Source organism: Ursus arctos, unplaced genomic scaffold, assembly GCF_023065955.2.
Source record: "Ursus arctos isolate Adak ecotype North America unplaced genomic scaffold, UrsArc2.0 scaffold_25, whole genome shotgun sequence".
NCBI lineage: Eukaryota > Metazoa > Chordata > Mammalia > Carnivora > Ursidae > Ursus > Ursus arctos.
This window is the reverse complement of record NW_026622930.1, coordinates 39181560-39207789: the sequence shown is the minus strand read 5'-3', so window position 1 is coordinate 39207789 and position 26230 is coordinate 39181560. Positions and strand designations below refer to the sequence as shown.

The window sequence follows — 26230 nt, the reverse complement described above, 5'->3', positions numbered from 1 at the left end:
TTATTAGTTCAGCAAATGGTGCTTTTATATTAAGACTTTGTCGGTGAAAGGAGCAGCACATTGTACAGAGAACTTGATGCGGGTTGTGGCATCAGACTGAATCCACGTCCTTGTCCTACCTCTTAACTTGCTATGTATTCTGGTCAAGTTAGTCAATTTTTCTGAATCTTACTGTTTTTTTTTCCCCCAAGAAATAATGATAACAATGATGATAATGACGACCACTTTCTTTTATGGGCTGTTATTTGAAGATTGACTATAAAACATGGAATCACTTGGCACCTTTGATAGGCATTCTGTGAATGTGAATTTTCACTCTTATTCATTTGCTCTTGCTTATAATCATTTTACTATTTCTAAGATATCCACTAGCTTTCAGATCTTTCCTTGTACCGCTCTTCTCCCTCATTCATGCACTCTGACATGCTCTTCTCCTTGGCGGTCTGTGAACATGTCAAAATACTCTTGCCTCAGGGCCTTTGCACTTGCTATTTTCTTAGCATTAAAAGATCTTCCCACAGATGTCCAAATTGCTTATTCCCGTCTTCCCTTCATAGAGAACTTTTCCAGCCAGTGTGTGTACACAACTCACCTCACCTCCCATCATTCTCTTTTCCCTTTACGCTGATGTATTTGTCTTCATAGAACTTACCATCCCGTGTCTAGAATACGTAGTAGGGGTTCAGTAAATACTTGAATGAATAAGTGAATGGCATGAATATTTCTTTTGTGGCCTTAGTTCATCAGTCAGGCAAATGTAGATATAGGGGCTTGTTTTTTCCATAAAGGGAGTCTGTGAGCAGAATCTGGACTTGATTGTTTTTGAATTTGACAAATATTTATTAATTGTGTGCTATGTACTAGGCATCCAGGCTTTTAAGTTTGTCTCTTATTGTGATCTCATTTCAGTCAGAGTATGTCTTTTTCCTTAGAACATAGTTAAGCAAAGGCATTCAAATTTTGTCATCTTATTTCTTTTAGAAAAATCTCTGAATATACAAGAAAGGCCTTAGTATTAATGTCCTGATTCCCACGTGCTTGTGTTTGTAAGATGTTCTACTTTTAATAGCTTCTCTTTTATTGGATTTCAGGCATTTAGATTTTTTTGAAATGCTCCGAAATGAAGATGAACTAGAATTTGCCAAAAGATTTGAACTGGTAGGTATCATCACAGTTATTCGGGTTTAACTCATCAACTCATGGAATTTCCCTGTTGTAACGAGTGTCGAGTTGGCATGGACTAGGTATAACCTGCTATCTAAGTGGCAGGATTAGCTTTGTTTCCTTTGGATTTGCTTACCTTGCATTGCAGGTATTGAGGATTTTGGGTATTTGACTTAGATTTCTTTTTCTTATGGAATAGGTTCACATAGACACAAAAAGTGCGACTCAGATGTTTGAGCTGACCAGGAAGAGGCTGACCCATAGTGAAGCTTACCCTCACTTCATGTCCATCCTGCACCACTGCCTCCAAATGCCTTGTGAGTGTGCTTGTGACTTACATGTGTGTTTTTGAATGTTTGGATGTCATCCAAAGGGCTTTGCCTTCTGAGCAGTGCTGATTAGGTTGGGTGCACACCAGGGATTCCAAACCTTAGTTTTGTGACAGTCCAAAGTGTCTCCACACAGCTCAAGGGGTATTGTGACATTCCAAAACTGAATTGAATTATAACCTACTTTGATTTTAAAAATAAATATATGCCTTGCAACACATTTCGAAAGGGGTAGAAAGTGCCTCTCAATCACGTAAGTGATCATTGCATGTCAGAATTCCAGAAACTTTGGAAGTGTTTGTGCAGATGTTGTAAACATGTCTGGTTCTGTGGCTCTGGAGGGTGACCACTATTGAAAAATATTCATCCTAGTTTAGAAACAACTTGAAGTATTTTTCCACCATTCTTTTCTTTTTTAGACAAGAGAAGTGGCAACACCGTTCAGTACTGGCTACTACTAGATAGAATTATACAGCAAATAGTTATTCAGAATGACAAAGGACAGGACCCCGACACCACACCTTTGGAAAACTTTAACATTAAGAATGTCGTACGAATGTAAGTGTCTTATTTTTTGGTCTATGAGATAATAGTCACCATGTAAGACATTTATTTTATCCTACTTTAAAATAGCTGGGAGAACTGAAATGTTCTAGATGTCAAATATGAGTTCCTATATATACATATGTAATATATCTGAGTAACATCCGGGTTTAAATGGGTTTCAAGCATACCGAGGGTTTTCTGTGCAGTGGACTATTTTTGTACCTAGAGAGCATGCATTTTGCCAGTGGGCCTTTTACGTTTTTTGTAATGAATACTCCTTTAACTATTATACAGGTTGGTTAATGAAAATGAAGTTAAACAGTGGAAAGAACAAGCAGAAAAGATGAGAAAAGGTAAATAATGAGGCCCCGACAAGAAAAGAGGCTGTATTACTGGTTATTGGGCAACTCTGCTCTCTGTATATTTTAGAAATTTGCGCTGATACTTCTTACTGTCTTTAGTGCATCAAACAGTCTTTCCTTTTCTATGTCTTTAGGGTATTTTTGCCCTGTTTTCTCTTGAATCGAGCTATTTTAGTTGTCACGCTGATTGCCAAATATTTTATCCTTTTATTATAATTATGTAAATTTTTTGAGAAGAGATTGTAGCATTTGCTGTTTGGTATACATTGATTCAAATTTTCCTAACTACTACTCCTTCCAGACCTCCCCCCACCCCATAACTGTTAAGTCACACTAGGTTTTAAGAAATGTAATAAAGAAAACCAGGGATGACCCAGAATTTTAGAACCCAGGCCGCTTGGTTTCAGCAGCCCCATTCACCACATGACCTTAATTTGGCACCAGTTATAAAAAGAAAAATCATGTAGAAAATCACTGACCATTGTAGATATATACATTATGAGATATTCATAGACCAGCTCTTGGTGAGTATTTGAATATGCCTTTGGTATTAACTCTCAGCATCAAATGCCGGGAGGGTCATTTGTGCCCATTACTGTGCCAACCACTCAGAGAATGGACATAAGTTGCCCCACTTCCTTCAAAATACTAGCAACTAAAGTTCGCCGTTTTGTAAAAACAGTCCTATTCCTGGCCTCTGCTCTTTCACTATGCTGGTTAATTGACTTCCTTTTCCTTGTCCAAGTTATTTAGCCACAGCCAATGAAACACAATAGCACTCACCCCGATATTTAGTGTGTTGAAAAGAGGGTTCAAGAGATGCCAAAGTATTTCCTTTTCCCTCATCACATTTGTCCTTTTCTGTTGAGCAGAAAAGCAGGGCCACCACTGATAGCAGAAAATACCAAATGTGAAGTACGCTTATGTTACAGGTTCCCCACATGAATTCAGATTGCTCTCACATAAGTGAGGTTGCCACATACCTTTTTATTAATAGGTTCTAGAAACTGCTATAGAAGGAAGAGAAACACTGACTAAAAGGTTGGGGTAAAGAGAGATTATAACGAAGAGAAAATGGTCGGGTAGTACTTTAGGGGTACACTCTAGAGCATGGGGATTCAGGGGTATAAACTGAGGACAGTTCATAGGATGGGAGCTTTGGAGTCATTCAGTCATTTGTTCAGTGGATGCTTGTCTAATGCCTGTGTGTGTCAGGCACTGTCCTGGGCTCTGGGAGCACTACACAGGTGACTCCCTGTGTAGGCAGTCATGTCCTCTTCTCCACGCTCCTCTGTAAGATGCAGATTACACCCAACTCACAGGGTTCTTGCAGAGATTAAATGACACAACTAATGTAAAGACTCTACCATAGTGCCTGGCACATATGGTTGCACAGTAAATGTTAGGGACTGGGGTAGGATTTAGGTGGCTGAGGTGGTACTAGAGATAATGGCCAAGGTCAGTGAGGTCACGGGGGTGTATAAGAAAGGAGATACTGTAGATAAAATTAATTCTTTTCCGAAAGCTTCAAGTAGCAAGGCTGTATTAAAGAGGTCACACGTTGATGAATCAGAGGGTGGAGGCTGTGAGGAGATGGGAAGTTCTTTGGACCTGAAAGGTGGAGATAAATGGATGTCCACTGTGGAGAGAATCCTTTCGGCAGCAGCTTCACAGACCTGGTGTTACATCAGAATCATCTAAGGGGCATTTGAAAACAAATTCCTAAGCCCTGTCCTCCTGACCCATAGAACAGACTCCCAGAATGTTAAAATCTCTCAGGTGGTTCTGAGGCACAGCTGGATTTGTCAGAGCTTCATGACCAGTGATAAGGGGCGAGCCTTACAATTGTGGAAGAGGAATGAACTGGAGATAGAAGAAGGAAAATGGGGTGCAGTGAGGTCATTTTTGGACACATCTCTGAAGAAGTCAGGGACGCATTTGCAGAGTGGTAGAAGTGGGTTGGTCGTTATCCTAACCTCAAGGCTTTTAGTGGCTTGAACTCTTCTCTGTGAACTGATTTGGGGGGATTCAAAGTAAGAGATGGAGAAAGCAAAAATTTAAATGTGTTATCAGATTCAGAAAGAGAGACCAATTCTTTGTAGCTCTGCCCCAGTAGATTATATCTCTAGTGGGTTTACTAAATAAAAAGAGTAAGAATTGGGGCCAAGTATTTGAAATAAAAATCTGCAGCCTAAACTTCATTAGTCCTCTTTCTCAAAGCTCCTCACTCCTGTGAGGGCTGCAATCAGCAGGCATATTGGCAATGTAAATAAGCATTAGGCTAAATTGGATGCCTTGTTCCATTAGGGCAGGATTGGGAAAATCAGTAAAACTACAGTGGAGAGCTAATATTTTTCTCCCCAGATTATGATGATTCTTGTGCTCTGCCCTTAGGGTTTTTAATGCTAAGATGATAACATTTGCTTTCACAAGTTTTAAGAATTATTTGTCAGAAGCATGAAATACTTCAAGTCCAAGTAGCCTTCTGAGAGGAGAATGGGAGAGGGGACTCCGTCCGTGTTGGGACAGATGCGGTCTGGCATCAGCATCTCACAGAGCAAGATCCTCCCTTTCAGCCCTGTGCTCGTTGGACGCGAGCCAGCAACCTAGCTAATAAACAATGGCTTCTCTGGTTCTCATTTCTAATTTGTGAAAAGAGGCCCTTTTAATACTCGTTTTCCCTAGAGTGGGTAAAGGGCCATTTTTATGACAGGATCCTGAAGTAAATACCACAGGCACCATTCTCCCCACAAATAGGTGCTCACACTTGTGTCCATCTTCTGCACTGTGACTTCAGGGTCTCTTCTGTATTTTACAAAATGTAGCTAATAACATTGTTCATCTAAGGACCCCTCCAAGCACGAACACCACCGAGCCCGCAAGTCGCTCCCTTTGAGGGAGCGGAGGAATAATATTTACCGAATAAAGAGCCTCACAATCATCCTCAGCCAATTTTCTGTTTAGAGAAAGCGCTTCAGCTTGGAAGAGTCCCCTGTTTTCATGTCCCGTTGTTTTCTTGTGTAGAGCACAATGAGTTACAACAGAAACTGGAAAAGAAGGAGCGCGAATGTGACGCCAAAACCCAAGAGAAGGAAGAGATGATGCAGACCTTAAATAAAATGAAGGAGAAACTCGAAAAGGAGACCAGCGAGCATAAGCAAGTCAAGCAGCAGGTGGCGGATCTCACGGCACAGCTCCACGAGCTCAGCAGGGTGAGGGCCGGGGCCACGGGCCGGGTCTTCCGTTCCTGGGCAGCTGCCGAGGCCTCACTCTCCCTGGAGCCCCTCACCTTGGCAGACGGCTTCTGCCTGGGGGAATAAAGCCTCATGATTTATCACAGCGGTTGTAAGAGTCACTCCCTCCACTATCATGTGGGCTAGGCAGCGGAGGCCGTGTCGGGGTGTGCGTGTTTAATACAGATCCTCCCGTCAGAGCAAAGCCAGTCACATTGACTTCTGAAAATGAAAACTGGTTTTGTGAAAGCCAGACCATGGTGTTACAAGAAGTGAGAGATAATGTGAATGAATGAGTGCTTTACAAGTAAGCACTGAGGTGCCAAATACAAAGGGCGGATTCAGTCGTCCATGAAGACCCTAAAGTCCATTTGATTTACTGCCCCTTTATCTTCTCAGAAATGTGAATTTCTCTATAACATATATTTTAGGCAAAGTTTCAGACTCTCAGAATCATCCGAAGACTTGACTTCTTCCACTGACCTTCTCTTGTCCTATTTTTTTTTTACCTTTTCAGAGAGCTGTCTGTGCTTCAATCCCAGGTGGACCCTCCCCTGGAGCCCCAGGGGGGCCCTTTCCTTCCTCTGTACCGGGGTCCCTCCTTCCGCCGCCACCACCTCCACCCCTGCCAAGTGGAATGCTTCCTCCTCCGCCTCCTCCCCTTCCTCCAGGCGGCCCTCCTCCTCCCCCAGGGCCGCCTCCCTTAGGGGGCATCATGCCGCCTCCCGGAGCTCCACTGGGTCTGGCGCTCAAGAAGAAAAACATTCCCCAGCCCACCAATGCCCTGAAATCCTTCAACTGGTCTAAGCTGCCCGAGGTAAGCCATTTGTTCTCATTTTCCCTCTAATGGAGAGCATTAGCAGCTCACTATGTTGTCACTGACAAGGGAAACAGCCCTGGCTGTTAAATGATTCCATTTTCTGGTATGGACTCAGGTTCTCACTAGCTCAGATATTTACATGAGAAAGCTGAGATAAATGACATGTTGTTTGAAGCCAGCGCACTTTGAGCATCTGGTAGAATGAAAAATTGGGGACAGCAGCACTTTGAGGAAAAAAAATAAATAACCACGTCTGTTCTTTTTGTATATAACTGTAAACTCTAGCACTTATTAACTTGTTGTTTGCAGAATAAACTGGAAGGAACAGTATGGACTGAAATTGATGATACAAAAGTCTTCAAAATTCTAGATCTTGAAGACTTGGAAAGAACTTTCTCTGCTTACCAAAGACAGCAGGTAACATGTGCTCTCCAAGATGCTAAAAGAGTAAAAAAATCACGTCCTTGTGCACGGTCCCTGAGTCATCTGCCACCCCATGATGTGATAGGCATCTTAGTTCTAGGCTGTTGATGGAGCCTGCCCACCAGCGTGGTGTGTGCGTGTCCACGTGTGTCTAGGTGCCCGTCGTTATGTGTGTGAATGCGTGGCAGCTCATACCCTGGTGTGTGTTCAAGACTGGATCTCCATGGATGGAAGGAGTTCTGTATATTATTAGTACCACTTGTGCTTAGTCCAGATGGGTCACTGGGAGAAAATAGTACTAGGAGAGCTTCCTAACTTGTACTGTCCCCTCACGGGATTTGTTTCTCAAGCCATTTTAGTTTATCTGGCTTTTAAATATATATATCAAATGGTTATTATCAGAAGTGGACTGCCCTGAAGTAGATGGAGCCTTTTGAAGTGCAGACATTTGTAAATAACTGTAATTGAGCAGCTAGCTAGAACCCCAGAGAGGAGTTTTGACTGTGTGTCATGACCATGGTAGACTTCGAAATGGGGCTGGGAAGGCAAAACAGGTTGGTGGAAGGCACCGATACAGAGAGGACCAGAGAAGCTTCTGAAACATGAGCAAAGCATTTGTGATACTAGTGAGAATACTAGTGAAACTTGAGGGTTTCTGGTCCTCCGTGCTGATGTGGTCAGGTAGTGAACGTTACGCTGTAAGCCCCAGTCACATCTGGGTGGGACCTCTTACTCCTGCAGAGGACATCTTAGTAGATCTTCCTAACACTGGACCAGAAGAGGTCACAGCAAGGTGGCTGGGTACAGAGAATTTCAGAAGAACAAGGAGAAGGTGGAGTAGGGTCCCAGTCAGTCAGACACCTGGGAAGGACAGCATTGTGTCCTGGAGTGTGAGCAGAAAGATCCTTCAGCGTGACTGAAGAGTTGCTGCGGAGAGCGGAGCAGGCCTTACTAGGAACTCGTGGATGCCAGGCATCTGCACAGGGGCTTTCCTTGGGCTTTGCTGGGAGGCCTTTCATGCCTGCATGACTCATGCCGGGGGGGAGGTGGGGGGTGGGTATCCTCAGATGAGCTGCACACTTCCTAGTCTGCTTAGGCTGGGCCTGGTCCCCAAGAAAGAGTGCCTGAGAACAGAACGAGCAAGCACCAGGGAGAAGATGGACCGAGGCTGGGGAGAAGCAAAAGCTAACAGGTTTTTATTTCAGAACCTTTGGTGCATCCGAAATTGAAAAGAAAAGGTAGTGTATGCCTTTTAGCCAGAATATTTCACCAAGAGGGAAGGCTTCTCTGCAGTGCATTTTATGCCTATGTTAGTAAAGCACAAAAATGCAGGTGGCTGTCTGCTATGGTAGCATGACCCTAAAACAGGAGCCCTTAGCTGGGACCTCCCTCCCTCCCCCATGAGTATGAAGCAGTGGTATGCACAGAATAAAGGAAAACAAAGAAGAAGAAGGAAAGACATGTCCAGTAGAAAGCAAGACACTTTATCCAACGGACAAACAAAGGGTATGTTTTAAGGCCCTCATATGGCAGGGGCTTGGATCAGCCTCATTCCCGATTGGCTGAAATGGGCCTCCTCTCTCTGTCCCTCTCTGCTACCCAGGAAGGTGTTCTCTGGGCCTTGGCATGAAGTTGTAGGACATTGTAGCAAATTTCCTAGTAGATTCAAATGATCTTCTGACCTCACTACACATCCAATTGATTTCCGATTTCAGTTTTAGTCACTAATACTGGTCCATTTCTGGTTGCCTAAGGGGAAGGTTTGAGAATTCAGAAAAGCGAATTGAAGGGAGAACAGCAGTTATTCCAAATGAGGCTATTCAAGTCTGAGCATGTAGGCTGCATTTATTATGAAGGCAAGTGGTTAAAAGACCCAAGTTTACAAGAGTCGTAATTAACAGGCTTTCAGCAGAAGGTGCAGAAGGATGCTGCCAAAGTGCTCTGGGACGAATATGTGGACAGTCCTCAAGAGCTCTGGCAGACAGGGTTGCAGAAAGCCTAGCAGTTGGGTAATTGTCTCCTAGCAACCAATCGCTGTTTAAGTAATCAGTAGTCATTCCAGTCAGTATAGACCAGAACATTTCAGTTGTACTTAACACTAAGTAGACGGGTAAGTAAAATCATTTGTGACATTTTTGATAGCACTTTCTGGAAAAAAAATTTCAACACACTTGGCTCAGCTTAATTGAAGTATGTTTCCCCTCTTGGTGCAGCCATTTGAGATGAGATTTTTAAACCATAGATATATTTCCCAAATGAAGGTACTTTGAGCTGTTTTATTGAGTTTATTGAATGTTGAGAGACCCAAAAAATCTAAAGGTGCAGAGATTCTAGTAGGAATATGTAGGACAGAGTAAAGGAAATGGGGTGCCTGTCATTGAGTGTTCCCTAGGCTCCTATCTAATGGCAACGTCTAAGACCCGTGCGTTTTCGTTTTAACCCTGGCAATGCACTGTGTAATTATCATCACACTTGAACTGCTCTCTTTTCCACTCCCAAATGAATACTGGGAGCCTATTTTTTTTCTATGGCATCTCCTCTTTCTTCCCTCCAGTTATAAAACCCTTGTTAGACGATCTGAACTTCAGCCAGTTGTTTGAACAAGTTAGTTTCTGAGAGAGGCAGAAGAACACACGAATACCATTACCTGCATGCCTGTAACAAGAACACGACACAGAGTAAGATTTTGAACAAAATCTCAGGTATGAGATTAGTATAATTTAGGTGAACACTGATTAATGATATTTAGGAGAGATTTTATATAAATATGTACATATACACAAAATACGCCTGATCTGAGAAATATTTCAGCATTAAAATCAAAACAGATATTTATAATGTCCGCTTTGTATATGAAATACTTCAAAGTTTGCAAATGTATTAAACTGTTACCCAGGCTTACAGTGTAACTTGGCAGTATAAAAGAGAGGACAGCAATCTGCAAACAACCATGATATAGACTAAAAAATGATAATATCAAGTATCTATTACATTTTTGGTGCTGAGTACAAAATGCACAGTCCCAATCTCATCAACCCCAAAATTTAATTCTCAAGGCGCTCTCATACTTACTTTTTCATTTAACCCTCACACTAGCTCTATGAGGTTTTATTCCTACCTCATTGATAATAGAAACATGGCTTAGAGTATATTCAGTGTCTGAACAGGTGGCACAGCCAGGTTACAAAGTGGCATAAGGTCTCAGGTTTGCTTTGTTCTTACGCGGTGGTCTCATTCATGGTGAAAGTCAGGCTTTGTAGAGGATTTTCTGTAATTCCAGTTTTAAGAATAAAAACATTTCTATTCAGGATTTTTTTTTCTCAGTGTGGATAGCAAAGGTGTGCAGAGCTGATTATGTAAGCTTATGTGCCACATGAAATGGAATTTAATAGCGTGCAGTTATTCCCCTGCTTACATTCCAGAAGTTCATTTGAAAGTCAATTTCTTGAATCTCAGAACCTCTCTTTGTTGTTGAAACTATATTATGTGTGATTTCCAGGTCAGCCACAAAAGACTTATTTTAATACATAATGTGCATTGCATAGTAGTACTGTTTCAGTTAAACAATATTCATTTTGGTTTTGTGGGAAATGTTGAGATGTTATGAATTCATTCTCCCTATCCATGCAGTTGGGTAGAGGAAAATGAATTTCCCATTTACCTAAAGGGAGTCATATCTTTGTAGCAATAAATTAACAGCTCATATCTCCATTCCTTCTCCCAGTTCTTTGCCTGAGGACACTCCTTCTTTATCAGCATATAATATAACATTTGAAAGCCTCTCTGCCCTGATTTAGGGAAAAAGGATAACTGTTATCCCAAGCTCCGGAATCTGACCTCTCCTGCTAATATGTAATAGACAAGTCATTCTTGGGCTCCCATTTGGAACATTCAATGCTACCTTCTGATTGTTTTGTTTTGTTTTAATATAAACGGTCAAATAATTTTTCTTTCTTATTTTTACATTTTCATTATTCTCTAGATATAGATTTCACAGTTGAAAAATTATGAATTAGGATATTTATTTCAATAATCTTGGCCCTTAGCCATGGCACATGAAGAAAGAAGAGAAAATTTTGAATGATGGTTTTTCTTAAACCAAAGTATAAGGTAGAGGTTTTGTAATTGACTCCATGGTAAGAGTTAATTAAAGGCAAGGTTTTGTATAAATAGTATGTATTTATGTGAATAGTATGCATTTTCTAGAGGGATCCCTAGCTTTTATCAGATTTACAAAGGGACCTCAACCTCAAAAAGATTAAGAACCATTCAGGTAAAGATTATTATTTGTGAAGTGTTGAATCATTATGTCATTGCAGAACCTTATCTCTAAGAATCTATCAGCATTGGTTCCTGAAAATGCAAGTCCTAACTTTCTATTTACCAAGGCCCTACACCAAAAATCATCTGAAAAAATCAGACATCCTGTTAGGTAGAATATAGGTGATCCTGCGGTGCTTGGCCCAAACCAATTAGTGAGTGATTTAAAGTTTCAAAAAGAATGGTAACTTATTTGAATGAGGCCTGGAAGCATCATTATTTTTAACACCCCCATCTAATAAGCTTTGTGATTTAGTTTAATTTAATATATGTTGGTTAAAGGACCCCTGAAGAAGGGAAATCTTAAGGCTAACAATTAACTGAACTTTCCCATGGCATTCCTCATCCTCACCTCTGGAAAGATAAGATACATTACTTAGATACACTTACGCTGCTGCTGGTAACACATGGGAGATCTTGACCAGTGTCCTTCAGCTCCGTGAAAAAGAGCAACAGGAGAAAAAAATGGTCTTGATCATCAGTTTGAAAGATCATTGTATTGTATGATAGCTTCCAAGTATTGAGCTCATAAATACGTGTCAGGTACTGTACAGAGTGCTTTACATGAATCATGTTTAAGCATCACAATAATCCAGTTGTGAATTCCATTTTGCAGATAGTAAGACTGAGCTGCAAGCCTCACACCGAGTAAATGATAGTTGCCTGATTCCATAGCCCACTACGGTAAAGGTCAGAAGTCCTAATTATCTGACAGTGGGAACTTATGGAGCGTAAGTTGCTAGAGAACTTCATAGAAGTTTCTTCTTTGAAGGCCAGACAGTAAGAGCTGGCTCTAAATTCAACTAGCAACTTGGCTCTTTAAGAGAGAACAGTAGGATAAAATGACCACATGAAATTCACGTCACCATAGTTTTTTTCTGCCCTTGGAAGGAGAAACTGCTTTCACAGGGCTAGAGTCCTAAGGAGTTTCAGAGTGGAAAACCTGGTAGTTACAACCAGGACAAAAGAAAACCATGGCATCAGAGAAGAAGAACGGTTTCTTGTGGTTATCAGCTCATTTTTAAGTGCCATTCTAGAAAACCAATCCCTCCTTGTATGGGTGGAGAAAAGAGGGACACGTTTTGTTTCCCACTGGAAGAATGATGTGGAACAGCTCATCTGTATAAAATTGGCATTGGCAGTGCTGCTAGGGCCAATGAGGCCTTCGGGACTCTGCTGAGCAACTGCTGGTTGTGCAAGCCGTTGGCCTGAAAGCTGGGGTGTGTTTTGCACACCAAAGCTACTCATTCCAGCATGGCAAAAATATGTAAGGAAAGCTGTAACTTTCTCTTCACATGTCACTTACTTCTTCCTCTTTCCCTTCTTCACTCCAAATCTTGTCTGGAGTATTTCAGGAAGGGGCTGCTGACTGTGCGTGCTTGAACAGCCCTCAGGCAGCTGGGACAGGGCCACCAAGGGGCTGCACCAACATGATCATTTATTGTCTCTTAATTGCACATTGTCTCTTTCCTCATACCTACCCACAGTGCCACCAGGCATTGTTTAGACTCTCAGGGGATACTGAGGATTAATATTATTGATCTATATTATTGAACTTGTCTTTTGAATTTTCTTAATCCTTCCTTACGGCACAAGAAGACGGGAGATTATTTCAACCCCCTCCCCAAAAAAGCATATTTTGCTGGTAGACATGACCATGGGAGTAGTTTGCTCAAGTTGATGGAATTGATGTTTTTCTGCTTCAAATGAAAACCGTCATGTTGAATAAATGGAGCCCATTTTTCTTTCAAAGAGAATTTTTTCCTCTCCCAACTTGGGTCTTTCTGGGGTGTTCTAAGTCCTTTCTTCTCTGAAGTTGATTTGCCCCTGTTGAAAATTGTGTACAGCACATGTCATCTCTCTCTCCCCAGAATGCTTAGTTTCGTGCTCTTCATTGTATCTTCAGCCAGCCTCTCCCATCTTCATCAACTCTCATTGCTGGTCCTTGGGGCATAAATCCTCTCTTACCCTGTGTCACTGAGTTCCTTGACTGCTTTGACTTTCTTGCACTTGTTGCTGTGATTTCTGAACTGCGTGTGTCTGATTTGCCTTTTCCATGCCTCTGCCATGGCGGTAGGATTTCTTTGTGAACAGTAACTCCAAGCAGGTAAGTAAGCAACTACGTAAACCTTGCTTACTATAACTTCTTGGCTCACTGTAAGCTCAAAATGTCTTGGTTATTCAATTTTTTTTTTCAGATAGTGTAACGCAGTGCTTAGGTAATTCCGCGTTGGGTTTCAACTCTGACCAGATATTTAGAGGTCTGCCTGATCACATGGTGCCTCTTACTGTAACTCCATATTGTCTTTGTTTTCCGAAACTGCTACACAGTTCCAGAGCTCTTTCGTTTTCTTACATTTTAAAAATGCCATGATCCATTTTTTAAATTGATTCTGACCTCTGATAAACTTGCTATCTATCAGGTTAGTCTGTATTTTCACCTTGGTGCCCAGTTTACTCAAATAGTATTTTATATATAATTGGTTTTTTGCCTCTTCCACCATAAATTATGACTGGCCATCATTGCTTATAGCTTTTTGTATAGCAGCAGAGTATGCAAAGTAGTGTTTTGTTGTTAATTCAAGTAATTGAACTAATGCCTTGAACTGCCCCCTGTCTGTTATCCATCAGACTCCAGGGTGATGAAAGGTACCATCTGGGCTTGGGAGCTTCCTGTTGCACATGAGGACGTTTGGGAGGATTTATTGTTCAGCTTTTTGAGTGCTCAGGATGCAAATGGTTCTGGAGTGAACGGGCTCTGCAAAGGCCGGGACTGGCCATGGCAAGCCTCAGCCGAGCTTGATTCATAGTGACAGTTCTTCTGTCTGCTATCCATAGGGATTTGGGGGACAAAAGGAGGGCACCACTCACTGATAATTTATGCACGCTTAGCATCTTCAACTTAGAGATGCACTTTGTTCTTCGAAAACTGCTTTTTCCAATGTGGGTGGTCAGCTTTTCTTACTATTTCCCTTTGTCAACTCGATTTTAGCCCTTCGTTTCAATTTCACCACCTCCCTGTGCTCCCTCCCTCACCATCTCAGCTTCGCCTGTGTGTGTATGTGTGTGCGTGCATGCGTGCGTGCGTGTGTGTGTACGTAAACAGAAAATATAAAGGAAGAGTGTGTGTCTGAAGTCAGAATGTCCCTGTTTGACTTTGATGGATTTCTTTCATGCTCTTTATAGAAAGAAGCAGATGCCATTGATGACACACTGAGTTCCAAACTTAAAGTCAAAGAGCTTTCAGTGATTGATGGTCGGAGAGCTCAGAATTGCAACATCCTTCTATCGAGGTATTGTTGATGTTGAATAAATATTTCTGGTAGGACCAACTTTTCTCTCCTGTGGCTCCAAACCACATGTTTGTACTTGTTCTTTTAATCGGACTCTGCTGAGATTCCGTTCTTTGGATTCTCTTCTAAGGTGAGGAGAACTCATGGCCCTTACTTTCCCTGAGTGGAATGGGTCCGAGCTAGATGCTTCCTTTCTTAGAGTTTAATTTCCACAGACTCCTGAAGTTAAAGAGCGGAACGTCCCAAGTCAATGTTTGTTTTTGTTTATTTTTCCAGAGAGCCTGTAAAATGGACTTTACCTTTATTTATATTTCCTGGCTTTAGAGATATTTTGACTGTTGAGTAACACTGTCCCAGAATCAGCAGCAATGATGAAAGCTCTTTGTTTCATTTTGCTTTTCTGTGTCACCTTTTTATACTTCAAGTTTATGATTTCATGCTCTTTTTGAACATTTTTATGACTAAAGAGATATGTAAATCTCAAACCCCAGTGAAATGCTAATTTATCCATTTCAGCCCTGTTCAGAAATCTTTCTCATAATTAGTGAACCATCACGGCCTTGGAACTTGAAAAGAAGAAAGGAAATTTGGGAGGCTGGAATCTACTCATGGCTTCAGGCACTGTGTCAGGTCGTCCTGGGCATTTCAAGTAGTTTTTCTGTGTCTCATCTTTTATCTAAAAGGGCTTTTATGTCAGGCAAAGATACCTAATGAAGATCCTGAATTTGGGGTCGTTAAGCATAAGCCCCATTGGTCACGTTCTGGAAAGAAAGTTGTATAGGTATTAAAGCTGATGTAAGGTGGCTTCGCTTTCAGGGAGAGTAAAGAGGGAAAGTGGCCGTTTTTGTTTTTTATTTATTCAGAGAGCACAAGCAGGGTGAGGGGCAGAGGGAGAGAATCTCAGGCAGACTGCGCTGAGCCCTGAGCCCGACATGGGGCTCGATCCCACGACCTTGAGATCATGACCTGAGCTGCAATCAAGAGTCAGACACCTAACCCACTGAGCCACCCAGGCGCCCCGGCAGTCTTTATTTTTTAGATGGTCTCACAGTGAGTTTCTTTTAACACAAAGTGCTGCTGCTTGGTTTATCGCATGGAGCTTGATTATTAGCCAGATATATATTACTCTAGGGAGCAAATGTTTCTTTTAGTAAAAGAGAAACTGAAGCTTAGTGAGATCCCTGAATTTTAATATAACCAGTAAGGTAACATGAACCATCCTTTTAGCATTTCATTTCTGCCTCTGGCTGGAAGCTATGTAAATGGCCAGGCCCTGTCCTTAGCCCCATTTTTATTCCCTGAACACATGCTCAGGAAGATACCAATGAAATAATCTGAAGGTCTACTTATTTTTCTTCTATAGTATGTACAATTCATTTTGTTATAATTTCTTTTTACAAGTCACATTCTTAATAGTGACATTAAATGAAAATTTGGGAGAAGTTTTTTTTTTCCCTAAAGTCTAGACTTTCTGCCTATTTTGTGCTTTTGCAGTCTTGAGGAACACTTTTAAACAGCTTGACAAAAGGAGCTCTCACTCTGCATTTCTGCAGTGCTTAAGTGCTTATTGCAGTAAAATCTGTGACCTAGTTCCTCATAGACAGATTATTCTCAGCATGAGATGTCAATGAGGGTAATAACAGTAACACTACTTATAGATAAGGTTACAGCTGTTTCTGGCAAATTTCCCATCTCATTATTGAAGGAAGTATTTCATATTTGTAGTGTGTAATTTCCTTGTTACCTCAGAAGTGTCAGAGCCTAAGGTGACTTAGAACTTGAGTGTATCTAAACTCTCTGGAAGGTAATTTTGAGAAATTGCCTTGTATCTGTTAAATTGTCTATTAAAATCCAATTTAACGAATGAGTGTTATTGTAATGAGCATAATTAAAGAGCATATTGTACATAAGGTAATTTTGAGTCCCAGTTGACCTTACAGTAATTAGACCTTATGGATCAGGTTCTAAAACTTTCTTTCCCACAGAGGATTCAGCCCTACATGGCTTTTCTGCTCCATGATCAATAGTTGTACTCTTGTCAGGAAAGCACAGGACTGACCTGTAATGTGCTATGTGGTAAGGGTAACAGAAGTGAAGCGGATTTAGTTTTAATTAGGGTTATATTTGGTTGTTTATCCGGTCAGCAGTTCACCTTGCTTTCATTCTCCCCTCTTTGTTGGCAATGCATTACCACACATGAAAGGAGCTATGGGCTAGAAGGAAGGAAGAAATCTATGAAAGTGTGTACGATGCTTTTTTCTTAGAGCTACCACTTTGGAGCATTCATTTGCCTGGCACTGTGCAGGGTGCCGCAGAGCAGACCATGACTCGGGGTAGCACAGCTGCCTTTGTAGGCTCGTGGCTCACTGGAGAAGAGAAATGGCACAGGCGAGGTGGCTTGTGAACAGCTCAGGCCTAGACTGATCTGACCGGAAGGAGCCAGGAGCTCAGCCAAGTGAGGACACCAACAGGGCTCAACAGAGAAAGGGGGCCTCAAAGAGCGATAACAGGTACTTGGCAGGGGGACGGGAGGCAGTTCCAAAGAGGCATGCCACGGAAGCCAAGGCACGCGAGGGGTCGGCGCACAGCTAGTAAGGAGAGCCCCACAATTTTAGCGATGATCAGTCATAAAGAATGAGACTGGGCAAGAGTGCCTGGGAGCCATGACTGGTGCCTTAGTGAGGGCACCGCTCAGCCAGAGTCAAGCCATACCCTCCTCATCTGTAAAATGGAGATGAGTGGACTGGTCTTCTAGTGGGCTCTCTCAGTGTTGGGAATGTCAGACGCAGTTCGTGTGAAGCAGCTGCAGGGACCTGCATGTGGTCATTGCTCAGTTAGTGGCCTGTGCTCGTGCCCATGGGATCAGGAATTGGTACAAGTTGTTTGAAGTCTGCTCTCTAGGGTTTGCAGGATAGGTTGGAAGGAGTCACGAGCTGGCAGTGAGAGCAGCCGTTAGATAGGAGGCTCTTCCTTATGTCCAGGTGAGACCTGACGAGAGACAGAATTGAGAGAGACACAACCCTCAGCAGGACTTGGACACCGGTGTTGTGCATGGGGACAATGAATAGGAATGTTTCCAAGTGAACGTCAAGATTTCCTTCCTCTCCACACTTACTGTCTGTCTGCTTTTCTGCTTATTTCATGGTGACCCTCTGTTTCTTACCTTGCTTACTAGGAATTTAATTCCCAGCAACATAGTGTTCTCTCCAGATTCCCCCACAGTATAAGCCTGTGGTGTATTCCATGGGGGTATCTTAATGAGCACATATGTCTGTAGTGTTTGGTTATCCTTAAAAGCTGGTTCTTACTCCACACTGAAAAAGTTAGCGGACCCTTTGCTAAGAGCACCTGCCACAGCCTTGCCAGGAGCAGAGAAGGGAGTCGGAAGCAAAGCCCTTCCTGTCCCACAAGCCAAGCAGGGGAGGGACGTGCAGGCTCTATAAGTGGAACTTGCTGGCTAAGTGACCAGAATCATTTGCAGCTCCTGAAAAGAGACTGCCTGGCAGGTGTGAGTTTGAAACAGAAGCTCCAGGCCACGAGGGACCCTGCCTGTCACAGACTTGAGAGTGGAGTGGACATGATGTTCCTCAAACTAAGAACCCCCCCCCCCCTCAGGCCCCAGGCAGAGTGAGCAACAACTTATTGGGTATAGACAGGCGACATGTGGCAATTTAAAATTGACTCTGCTTTAGTCCCTAAAACAGGCCTCTCCCTCCCCCCCAAAAAAAGAAACTTGGAAGCTGGTTTATACTGCAAAATGAACCCACCTAAAATACACTTTTATGAAGTGTTCTGCCGTCCTTTTTTTCCAGATGCTCACTTACCATGGCAGCCAGGGTGCAGTAAACCACAAAAAGCTACTTTAAAGTGGGGGGATTTGGCTTACATCCACTGAAGCAGAGCTAAGGCTGATCGAGCCGTCCATCCCTAACTGATTTTAATTATGCCTGGATGTTCCAATTCTCTTGGCAAATTTTTGAAATACTTGAGTGGAGCAAGGTAGACTTAAATACTGTTTTTTAAATGGCCGGTTTGCTTCCTGCCTTGTAAAGAAAGTTGAAGTGGATGTCTCAGAAGTTGCCACCCTCCAGCACACCAGAACACTGCCAAGCTTTAAAAGCAATTAAAACGTTAGAACTGGTAGGGTCCTTAAATTACAGAGATTAGCGACTCATTCGGTGGATGACAGACGATACTAAGAACTCGGCAACCTACGGAACCGTCCCAGAGGGCGGAGTGCCCTTCTCCTCTTTCCCCCAGGGTACAGTTTCTTTGTCTGCTCCAGCAGGCCACGTGCAAGGCAGTACGTTGACAGGTAGATTTTCTTAAGTACTACCCATTAAAGTCTCCAGTCTCTTTGTGGGACACATAAAGAGAAACCAAAATTGTTATGTATTAGAACTAGTGTTTAGTCCAGACAGCCTCTGGGGGTTGAGAAGCATAAATATATACAATTTCAAAAGCAAAAGTTCTGCACTCCATATGGGGAGCTAATGAAATGCAAATCTGATACTTCAAGTATTGTTCTCACTCCGATTTTCAACTCCTTTTCTTTTAAATGCAAAACAGAAGGACTCAGCAGAACCACACCGTAAAGTAGTTTCTTCAACTCAGTGTGAAAAGGACACAGAACTCATTTATTTTTTTCTTACAAGTGGAGCTTTTCTCAGGATGACTATAGATGTTTCCACAGCCAGTTGGTTTTCATTAGTGGCAGTTTCAACCTTCCTTAATGTTCCTCTTCCTTGGCACTGCGTGGCTGAACTGTGGTGTTTGTTCTTAACTGACTCAAAGCCTTTAGTGTCCTGGAATTGAGGGCGACCCAGAGCCGGTAGAGTGATGCCAGGAGACAGTTTTTAGCCTATCATCTGTCTTACCCATGCCAACTTGGCTAAACTGTTCCAGTTAAGTTTGGGGGTTTTCCATCATGATGTTCTGGTGAAAATGTTTGTGGGGTGTTGATTGTCCCAAGAGTGACAATAACAATCGGAAGTCTGTGCAGGTCCAGGAAATTACGCTGGCACCGTACCTCAGACTAGGTGATAGGATGAGTCTCGTTTTAGAACATGAGCAATTTGGGGGCGCCTGGGTGGCTCAGTGGGTTAAGTGTCCGACTCTTGATCTCAGGGTCCTGAGTTCTAGCGCTGTACCGATCAGTGCACATGTTCTCCTCTCTCTCCCTCTCTAAAAAATGGGGGGGCGGGGGGGGGGGGACAATTTCATATACCGCCTACAATGCTGTATTTGGATTTGAAAACATGAGATAAAAGAGAATGCTACTAGTACGATACGATTCACAAATTTGTTCCTTCCATGTCCTACTTACTGGCACATGAAACAACATTCAGCGTAAATAGCAAGATGGCTGGTTTTAACAAGATCATGTCAAAATCTAGAGAAAAGGACAAGCCCGAGTTGTCCAGAGCAGGGTGCATGCTGTCCGGCTCTCCCCCAGGGTTCTCTCCTCTTGTGACATTTGTGTCCACCCCTACGCTCAGGCTGCCCTCTCGTTTTTCTGGAGAGCATGAGTGTTTCAGCTTATCCTTTGATTCTCCCAAACACGATAACCACCTTTAAAACAAGAACCCTGTCTTCTAATTCTTGTTTAATACTGGGCCTAATGGATGTTGTGTACAGGGAGGAAACTGGTGAAATAATGGTTGTGAGAGTGCTTTGGGACGTGTTCGTGGTAACCCTGCTAAATGCGGTGTAACAATCACGGAACTGAGTGTGTTCAGGTTACTAAAAGTACTGCTTCTTGTCCCCGGTGCAGAAAAGTCTGTTGTAGAGTAATACCTATGGTTTAGTGAGCCTTATCCGTGGCCAGGCAGAGGGCTAAATGCTTTATTCCACTCTGTAGATGGGAAAACCAAGGCTTAAGAAAAACTTCATCCAAGGTGCCACCAGCCGGGCATTGTCAGCCAGGACTAGGGCCCAGCCTGATGCCAAAGCCCCCGCCTTCAAATGTTGCCCGCGAAGGCTGTACGGCTTGCTCCGTATTTGTGCGTCATGTCTTTATCTCTGGGCCTCATGTGACTTTTCTTGAAGATCCTAGACTAGAACCTACCAAATAAGGTTAATATGCCACTTTAGTGGTAGTTTAATAAGGAAGTAAGATTTTTTAAAAGTAAGTCTGGACCTAATGCTTAACAAATAGAAGAGTGACTCTGTTGTTCTAGCTAATAATGTGATGAAGACTTCTCCCCCTGCTTCAGACTATTGGTTGTGTCTAATAAAAACACATTTTTGCAAGTATGTTTTAGTGACTCTTCTTTATAGTCCATACTTTGTTGTGCGGACGTAATCAAGACATAAATCCTTAATTAAATTAGTAAATCATATAAATTTATGGTAAACAGAAAATGGATTTGTGGTTTTGCTTAAATTCTTCCCTAGAAGATATCAACTAGATAAGCAGATTTGTGAAAGGAATTTGGTGTTAGGAATCAAGAGTTTCATGTTTGTGTTAGATACTGTCGTTTTCCGTATGTTTGACCTTGGGCAAATCACTTAGCCATTCTGAGCCTCAGTTTCTCCCTCCATTAAAAAAAAAAAAATGACCATCACAGTTATTTTAAACCTCTAACGAAGTAATATATGTGCAAACTCTTCAACCATGAAGTGCGTTATGCATTTTATTCTGTGTATTAACTATTCTACTGTTTAATAATAACAGATTTCAATCTTTTTAAAATCTGTTTTTAATCTGAAAGCAAACTTTAAACACTCCTGATGAATAATCAAGTTCAGAATTTAGTTTTTTGGAGGTGCCGGGTGGCTCAGTCAGTTAAGCATCCTACTCCTGACTTTGGCTCAGGTCATGATCTCAGGATTGTGAGGTCGGACTCTGCACTGCACGTGGAGACTGCTTGAAATTCTCTCTCCCTCCCTCTCTGCGCCTCTGCTTGCACACTCGTGCACTCTCTCTCAAAATAAATAAATCTTAAAAATCTTTAAAAAAAAGACTTTAGTTTTTCTCGTCTACAATTCATGGATACTATATAGTAAAGGAAACTGTGCGTATAGGTGTTTTCCCTATTTCTCATCCTCCAATCCCTTACTTAAGGAAACTAAACAATAGAACATAACAGCTTTGTTCTCTGTGTCAGCAGAGCATTACGGAGTTCTGAAAGAATGTTAAAGCCGTTTCAAAATACTATTTTTAGGTGCAATATTGTCAGGAAATAAGCTTTCACTAAGAGATTTTGAGAAAAACAATTCTTGAAAATCAGCAGCTGGAGTAGCAGAATGAATTATCTTGCATTAAATTTTAATACTCAAGCCAATATTGTTAACAAAATAAAATATTCTTCATCCAGGTTGAAATTGTCCAATGATGAAATCAAGCGGGCAATTCTGACAATGGACGAGCAAGAGGATCTGCCCAAGGACATGTTGGAACAGGTGAGTCGCCAGACTTAGAGCACAAGGGACAGCTGGCTGTCAGCAGGGAGTGGGATAGTGAGAAAATCTGGTTGTTGCTGGTGGATGATTTCCTCATCTCTGAACCAAGGTTGAATGTGGCTCTCTTAAGAAACTTGATTCTCTCATTCTCCTCCAAATGTTAGGTGAAAAGGAAGGTCACAAAGTTGTCAGATGCCTGGGACCCACAATGCCAGCTTCTGTCCCTCATGCCGCAGTTATTATGCCTTCATAAGTCATACAAACCCGTTAGCTTCAGGGAAGTCTGCTGGACAGGAATATAGAGAATCTCACTAGTACTGTGAGATCACAGACTACTACGTAAACTGATTCATTACTGAATCCCTAATGTAGTTTGTGTCTTGGCCTCGACTCGTCATTCCTACGCCACAGGACTTACTGTTAAACCCCTAGCTCTGTCATCTACGTCGAAATAATTCATATGAACCAAGGCCAGGCAAGCTGAGTGGAGTGACTTACCCTCTCTCCGTGCTGTATTCCTTTAACACGTCTTGTGGCACCGTTCCAACTCTGTTATGTGTTTCCCCGCAGCTTTGTTCAGTTGTCCCCCAAATGACAACGTTGAACTAGCAGATGTTTCAGGGATCATTACCTGTCTCTCGGTCTGGCCCTACATTTTTTGGTGCTCCGAGGAGACCGTCTCCACACTCTAAGACTGTTCTGTCTGCTTTCTCATTGTCCTCGGTACGAAGTCCGGTTTTGAGTGATTTGGATCTAGAGGTCCACGTTTGTCAGCGCCAGGTCCACTGCAGGTCAACTGTGGGCGCCAGCGATTGTGATGCCGTCTGAACTTGAGGTCTCAGCTGCAGGCAAGCTCAGCCTCCAGAAGCAGAGAAGGAGGCCGTTTGCATTGTTAACAGTGATCTTGGCTGGTGTGGCTGCTTCGGGGGGAGTGCCTGTATGTTTATGCATTTTCCACAGTGTGCTCACTGATGTCCAAAAAGGCCTCCTCCGACACAGGCAGAGCAGGGAGGAGTGATGTGTGTGGTGTCACCACACCTCAGTGCACCTGCCCCCCTGAATCCAGCAGCTGCAGTCGTCCTGGGGAAACCCTCACGCTTAGCAATGGAATAAGTTGTCAGGCTGTCCTTTTTGAGGCTTGACTTAGTTACCAATGGTCAATGACTGTGTAGCCAAACCTGTTAGGATACTTTGTGTACAAGTAGTTTAAATGGAAGTCCTAAACCAAAAATTAATCTTTTAGAGCATTTTGCAGCTTCTCTGCACACTCTTCCCTCTTCATCTGTATACCAGTCCTAACAAGAGTCTCTGCCCAGAAGTGCAGCCCACTGCCCCTCTGCCCCTCTCTGGCCCCCAGCTGACCCTGCAGTCTGGTTGCCTGCATCAGAAGCTGCTCTCACAGAGGGAGGAACTAGGCGGGAAGCTGCATTGGTCCTTAGGCCTTCAGCCCCTATTGACAAGGTCGTATGTTTAAAATTCCACAAGATCTGTTTACTGTGAAATTGCATCCAGCAAAATTCCTCCTTGAGGGAAGGGATTTCAAGATCTTGCCAAAAGGGCTTACAGTGCAAATAGAATGTACTTCAAATAAATACAAGTAAGAAAATCGATCTACTGACACAGAATCTGGCCAAGTGGGATACTTTTGACCTGGTCTGCCCTGATAATTCTGTGTGTCCTCCTCTGGTCGTCTACCACACTCTTCCCTTCCCTCCTTATTCTACTCTTCTTCCTCTGCTTCCTCTTCCTCCACACAGCGCTTCTCCCAGATGAACTCTGAAGCTAGCCTCTCTTTACTCCTAGTTATGATTTGTGTTTGAACCACATTCGTTCCCTCGTCTCCTGCTTTTAGCTGCTGAGCTCAGAACTCAGACAAGATTGATACACTCCTCTTTCTTGGAATGTGTACCTTTCTCCTCATTCCCAGGTGTTTGTCTAACTCTTCATTCCTCTCTTAAAACTATCCATACACCGTCCTTTGACTCTGCTCTGGGAAGGACTGAGCCTTGGCAGGTCCCTCTCACAGCGTTCTGTACAAAAGGGAGCTGGTGATTGTGTTGTCATGAACAGGGGCCTGTGGGCTTAGCACACACAAAGCAGTGCGTGTGTCATGGGGGGAGGGGGAGTCCCTAAGACTAGAACTGAATTTCCTTGCCCAGTAGATAAAAATCCAAAGTAAGGGGAAGAAACAAGTCTTTTTCTCTCTCTTCCTTCTCCCTTCCTCTTGCCTTATTACCTTCCTCCCTGAACTGAGGAAGAGCAAGAAGACACGTATCCTGTCCACTGGCACCATTTGAACACAGGAACATCAGTGCCTCAAATCTGTCAGGCCACCAGACCAGTGAACCCACTGGCATCCACATCCACTACATCCCGTCAGGAAAGAGGGGTGTCTCTGCCCTCTGCTCTGGCCTAGCCCTTCCTTCTGCTCAGACACCCAGCCGGATCAGAGCACCCTGCCCCCCTCTTCTCGATCCTACACCTTTTCCTCTTGACTCTTAACTTGTTCGAGTCTCCCCATTTCACAAAACACCACAAAAATACCACACATGCCCATCTAGCTACTGGCCTCTCTCTTTTTTGATACAAGCAGAGTTCTTGAAAGCTTGTCCACACTCACCTCCTGTTCACTCTTCCTCACCTCCCTAAAGCTGTTCTCACCAAGGACTCACCACCTCCTTGTTGCCAAAGCTAGGGGGCACTTTGCAGTCCTTATCTTCCTTGATTTGCTGCTGGTATGTGACACCAATGGCCACTTGCCCCATGGTGAAATGTGTTTCTTTGGCATTTCATTGTCTCCTCTGAAGGTTCCTCCTCTTGTCCTCATTCCTCAAACACTGGCTTCTCTCCAGCCCTGCTTTGTTTCTCTTGATGGTTCCCCTGGTTACCTAACCTTACATCCTTGCATGTTACAACCAGTATCAGTGCTTTGTCTTCTAAACGGCTCTCTCTAGGATGTCAGACCCATTTGTCTACCTGCCAACAAGGAATTGCTACTTGGTACTCTTGCCAGTATTTCAGACACTAAACTCACTTTCTCCCCATCCACTCTCCTCCAGCCATTTCTTCCTGGGTTTCCTATTCCACTCTGTATACATTGTTACCTAAGCCAGAAGCCTGGATCTCATCCTTTTGATCCTCTACCATAATTCATCATCCATCAAAAGTCAGGCCTGTTCTATTCAACCCCCTAAATAGCTCTAGAATCTGCCCACTACCCCATCCAGGCCACCATCCTCTCTCACCTGGATTACTGTACCAACAGTGTAATCACAACCCCCCCCCCAATACTTTTGATCCTTTCTAATTCTTTCTCCATTCTCTGAGCATGGTGTTCTTCTTAAAATGTAAATTCATTCCCCTACTTAAGATTTTAAGTTCTATCCCAGAGCCCTCAAAATAAAGACTGAACTTCTTATAAGGTCCTTGCTTCTCCCTGCCCTTGACCACTGCTGCCCTCCCCCACTGCCATTACAGCTGTTCTCCTTGCATAAATGCTGTGCAACCCACTCCAGACCCTGACACATGACAAGCACTCTGACCGGAATATATTTCCCACTGCGCACCATTCACCTGTAGTTCTAATCCTCTTTCCCTGCTGGTGGCACCCAGACTGACTGCCTTTTCTGAGGTCCCTTCACTAAATCCAACAAACTTTGGGAACCTACTAAATGAACCGTCCAAATGCCAGCTTCAAGTTATGGGGAGCATCTTGGGGTCCAGAGGGTCAATGTCATTAAAAAATGTATATATCCAAGGGCATCTGATCCAGATAATAGCACACATGGACAAGGCTGTGGTGTATATACACACACATATTTGTAACTTTATTTTTTTTCATTTAAATTCGATTTAGTAACTTTAAAGGAAATCAGACACAGAGTACTTTTTCAACTTTAAATATTCTTGCTATTTCTCCTGCATTCCATGTTCATTTCTTCTGCCAAAATAAAATATGGAATCAAAACCCAAATCCTACTGTGTTCTTCTCATCCATCTCGACACGGAGCAAAAAATGAGATGGACTTAGATAAGCCAGAGAAATAAACAAGTTGAATGGAAAATACACATAGAATTACTCATTCCAGCATGATGTAATAGAAAAAAAGCACTGAGCTGGGAGTCAAGGGACCTAAGTTCTATTTCTGACGATTACACGAACTTTCTTAGTAATCCTGGGTAAGTGGCTTTGTCTCGCGGGACCTCAGTCACATCATCTTCTAATGAAAGTGTTGAATCTCCAAAGTCCCTCCAATGGTCTGTGCAAACTGGATCCTGGTAAAGAGCTTCCACAATCTGACTTGAGAGACAATATAGACTAGAAAGCTGCCAGGAA

At 42.8% G+C, this 26230-nt stretch overlaps 1 protein-coding gene across 4 annotated transcripts in view; it reads left to right on the top strand.

Annotated features, from left to right (window-relative positions):
- DAAM1 (dishevelled associated activator of morphogenesis 1) overlaps window positions 1-26230 on the top strand; it is a 162837-nt gene that overhangs the window by 117441 nt on the left and 19166 nt on the right. For all 4 annotated transcript variants that reach the window (XM_026480400.4, XM_048220165.2, XM_057318728.1 and 1 more), the window contains 9 exons: window positions 1092-1158; window positions 1364-1481; window positions 1913-2051; window positions 2334-2392; window positions 5426-5613; window positions 6152-6451; window positions 6764-6871; window positions 14384-14490; window positions 21810-21894. In XM_026480400.4, coding sequence (XP_026336185.2) covers window positions 1092-1158; window positions 1364-1481; window positions 1913-2051; window positions 2334-2392; window positions 5426-5613; window positions 6152-6451; window positions 6764-6871; window positions 14384-14490; window positions 21810-21894 — 1171 coding nt within the window. The remainder of the gene's footprint in view (window positions 1-1091; window positions 1159-1363; window positions 1482-1912; window positions 2052-2333; window positions 2393-5425; window positions 5614-6151; window positions 6452-6763; window positions 6872-14383; window positions 14491-21809; window positions 21895-26230) is intronic.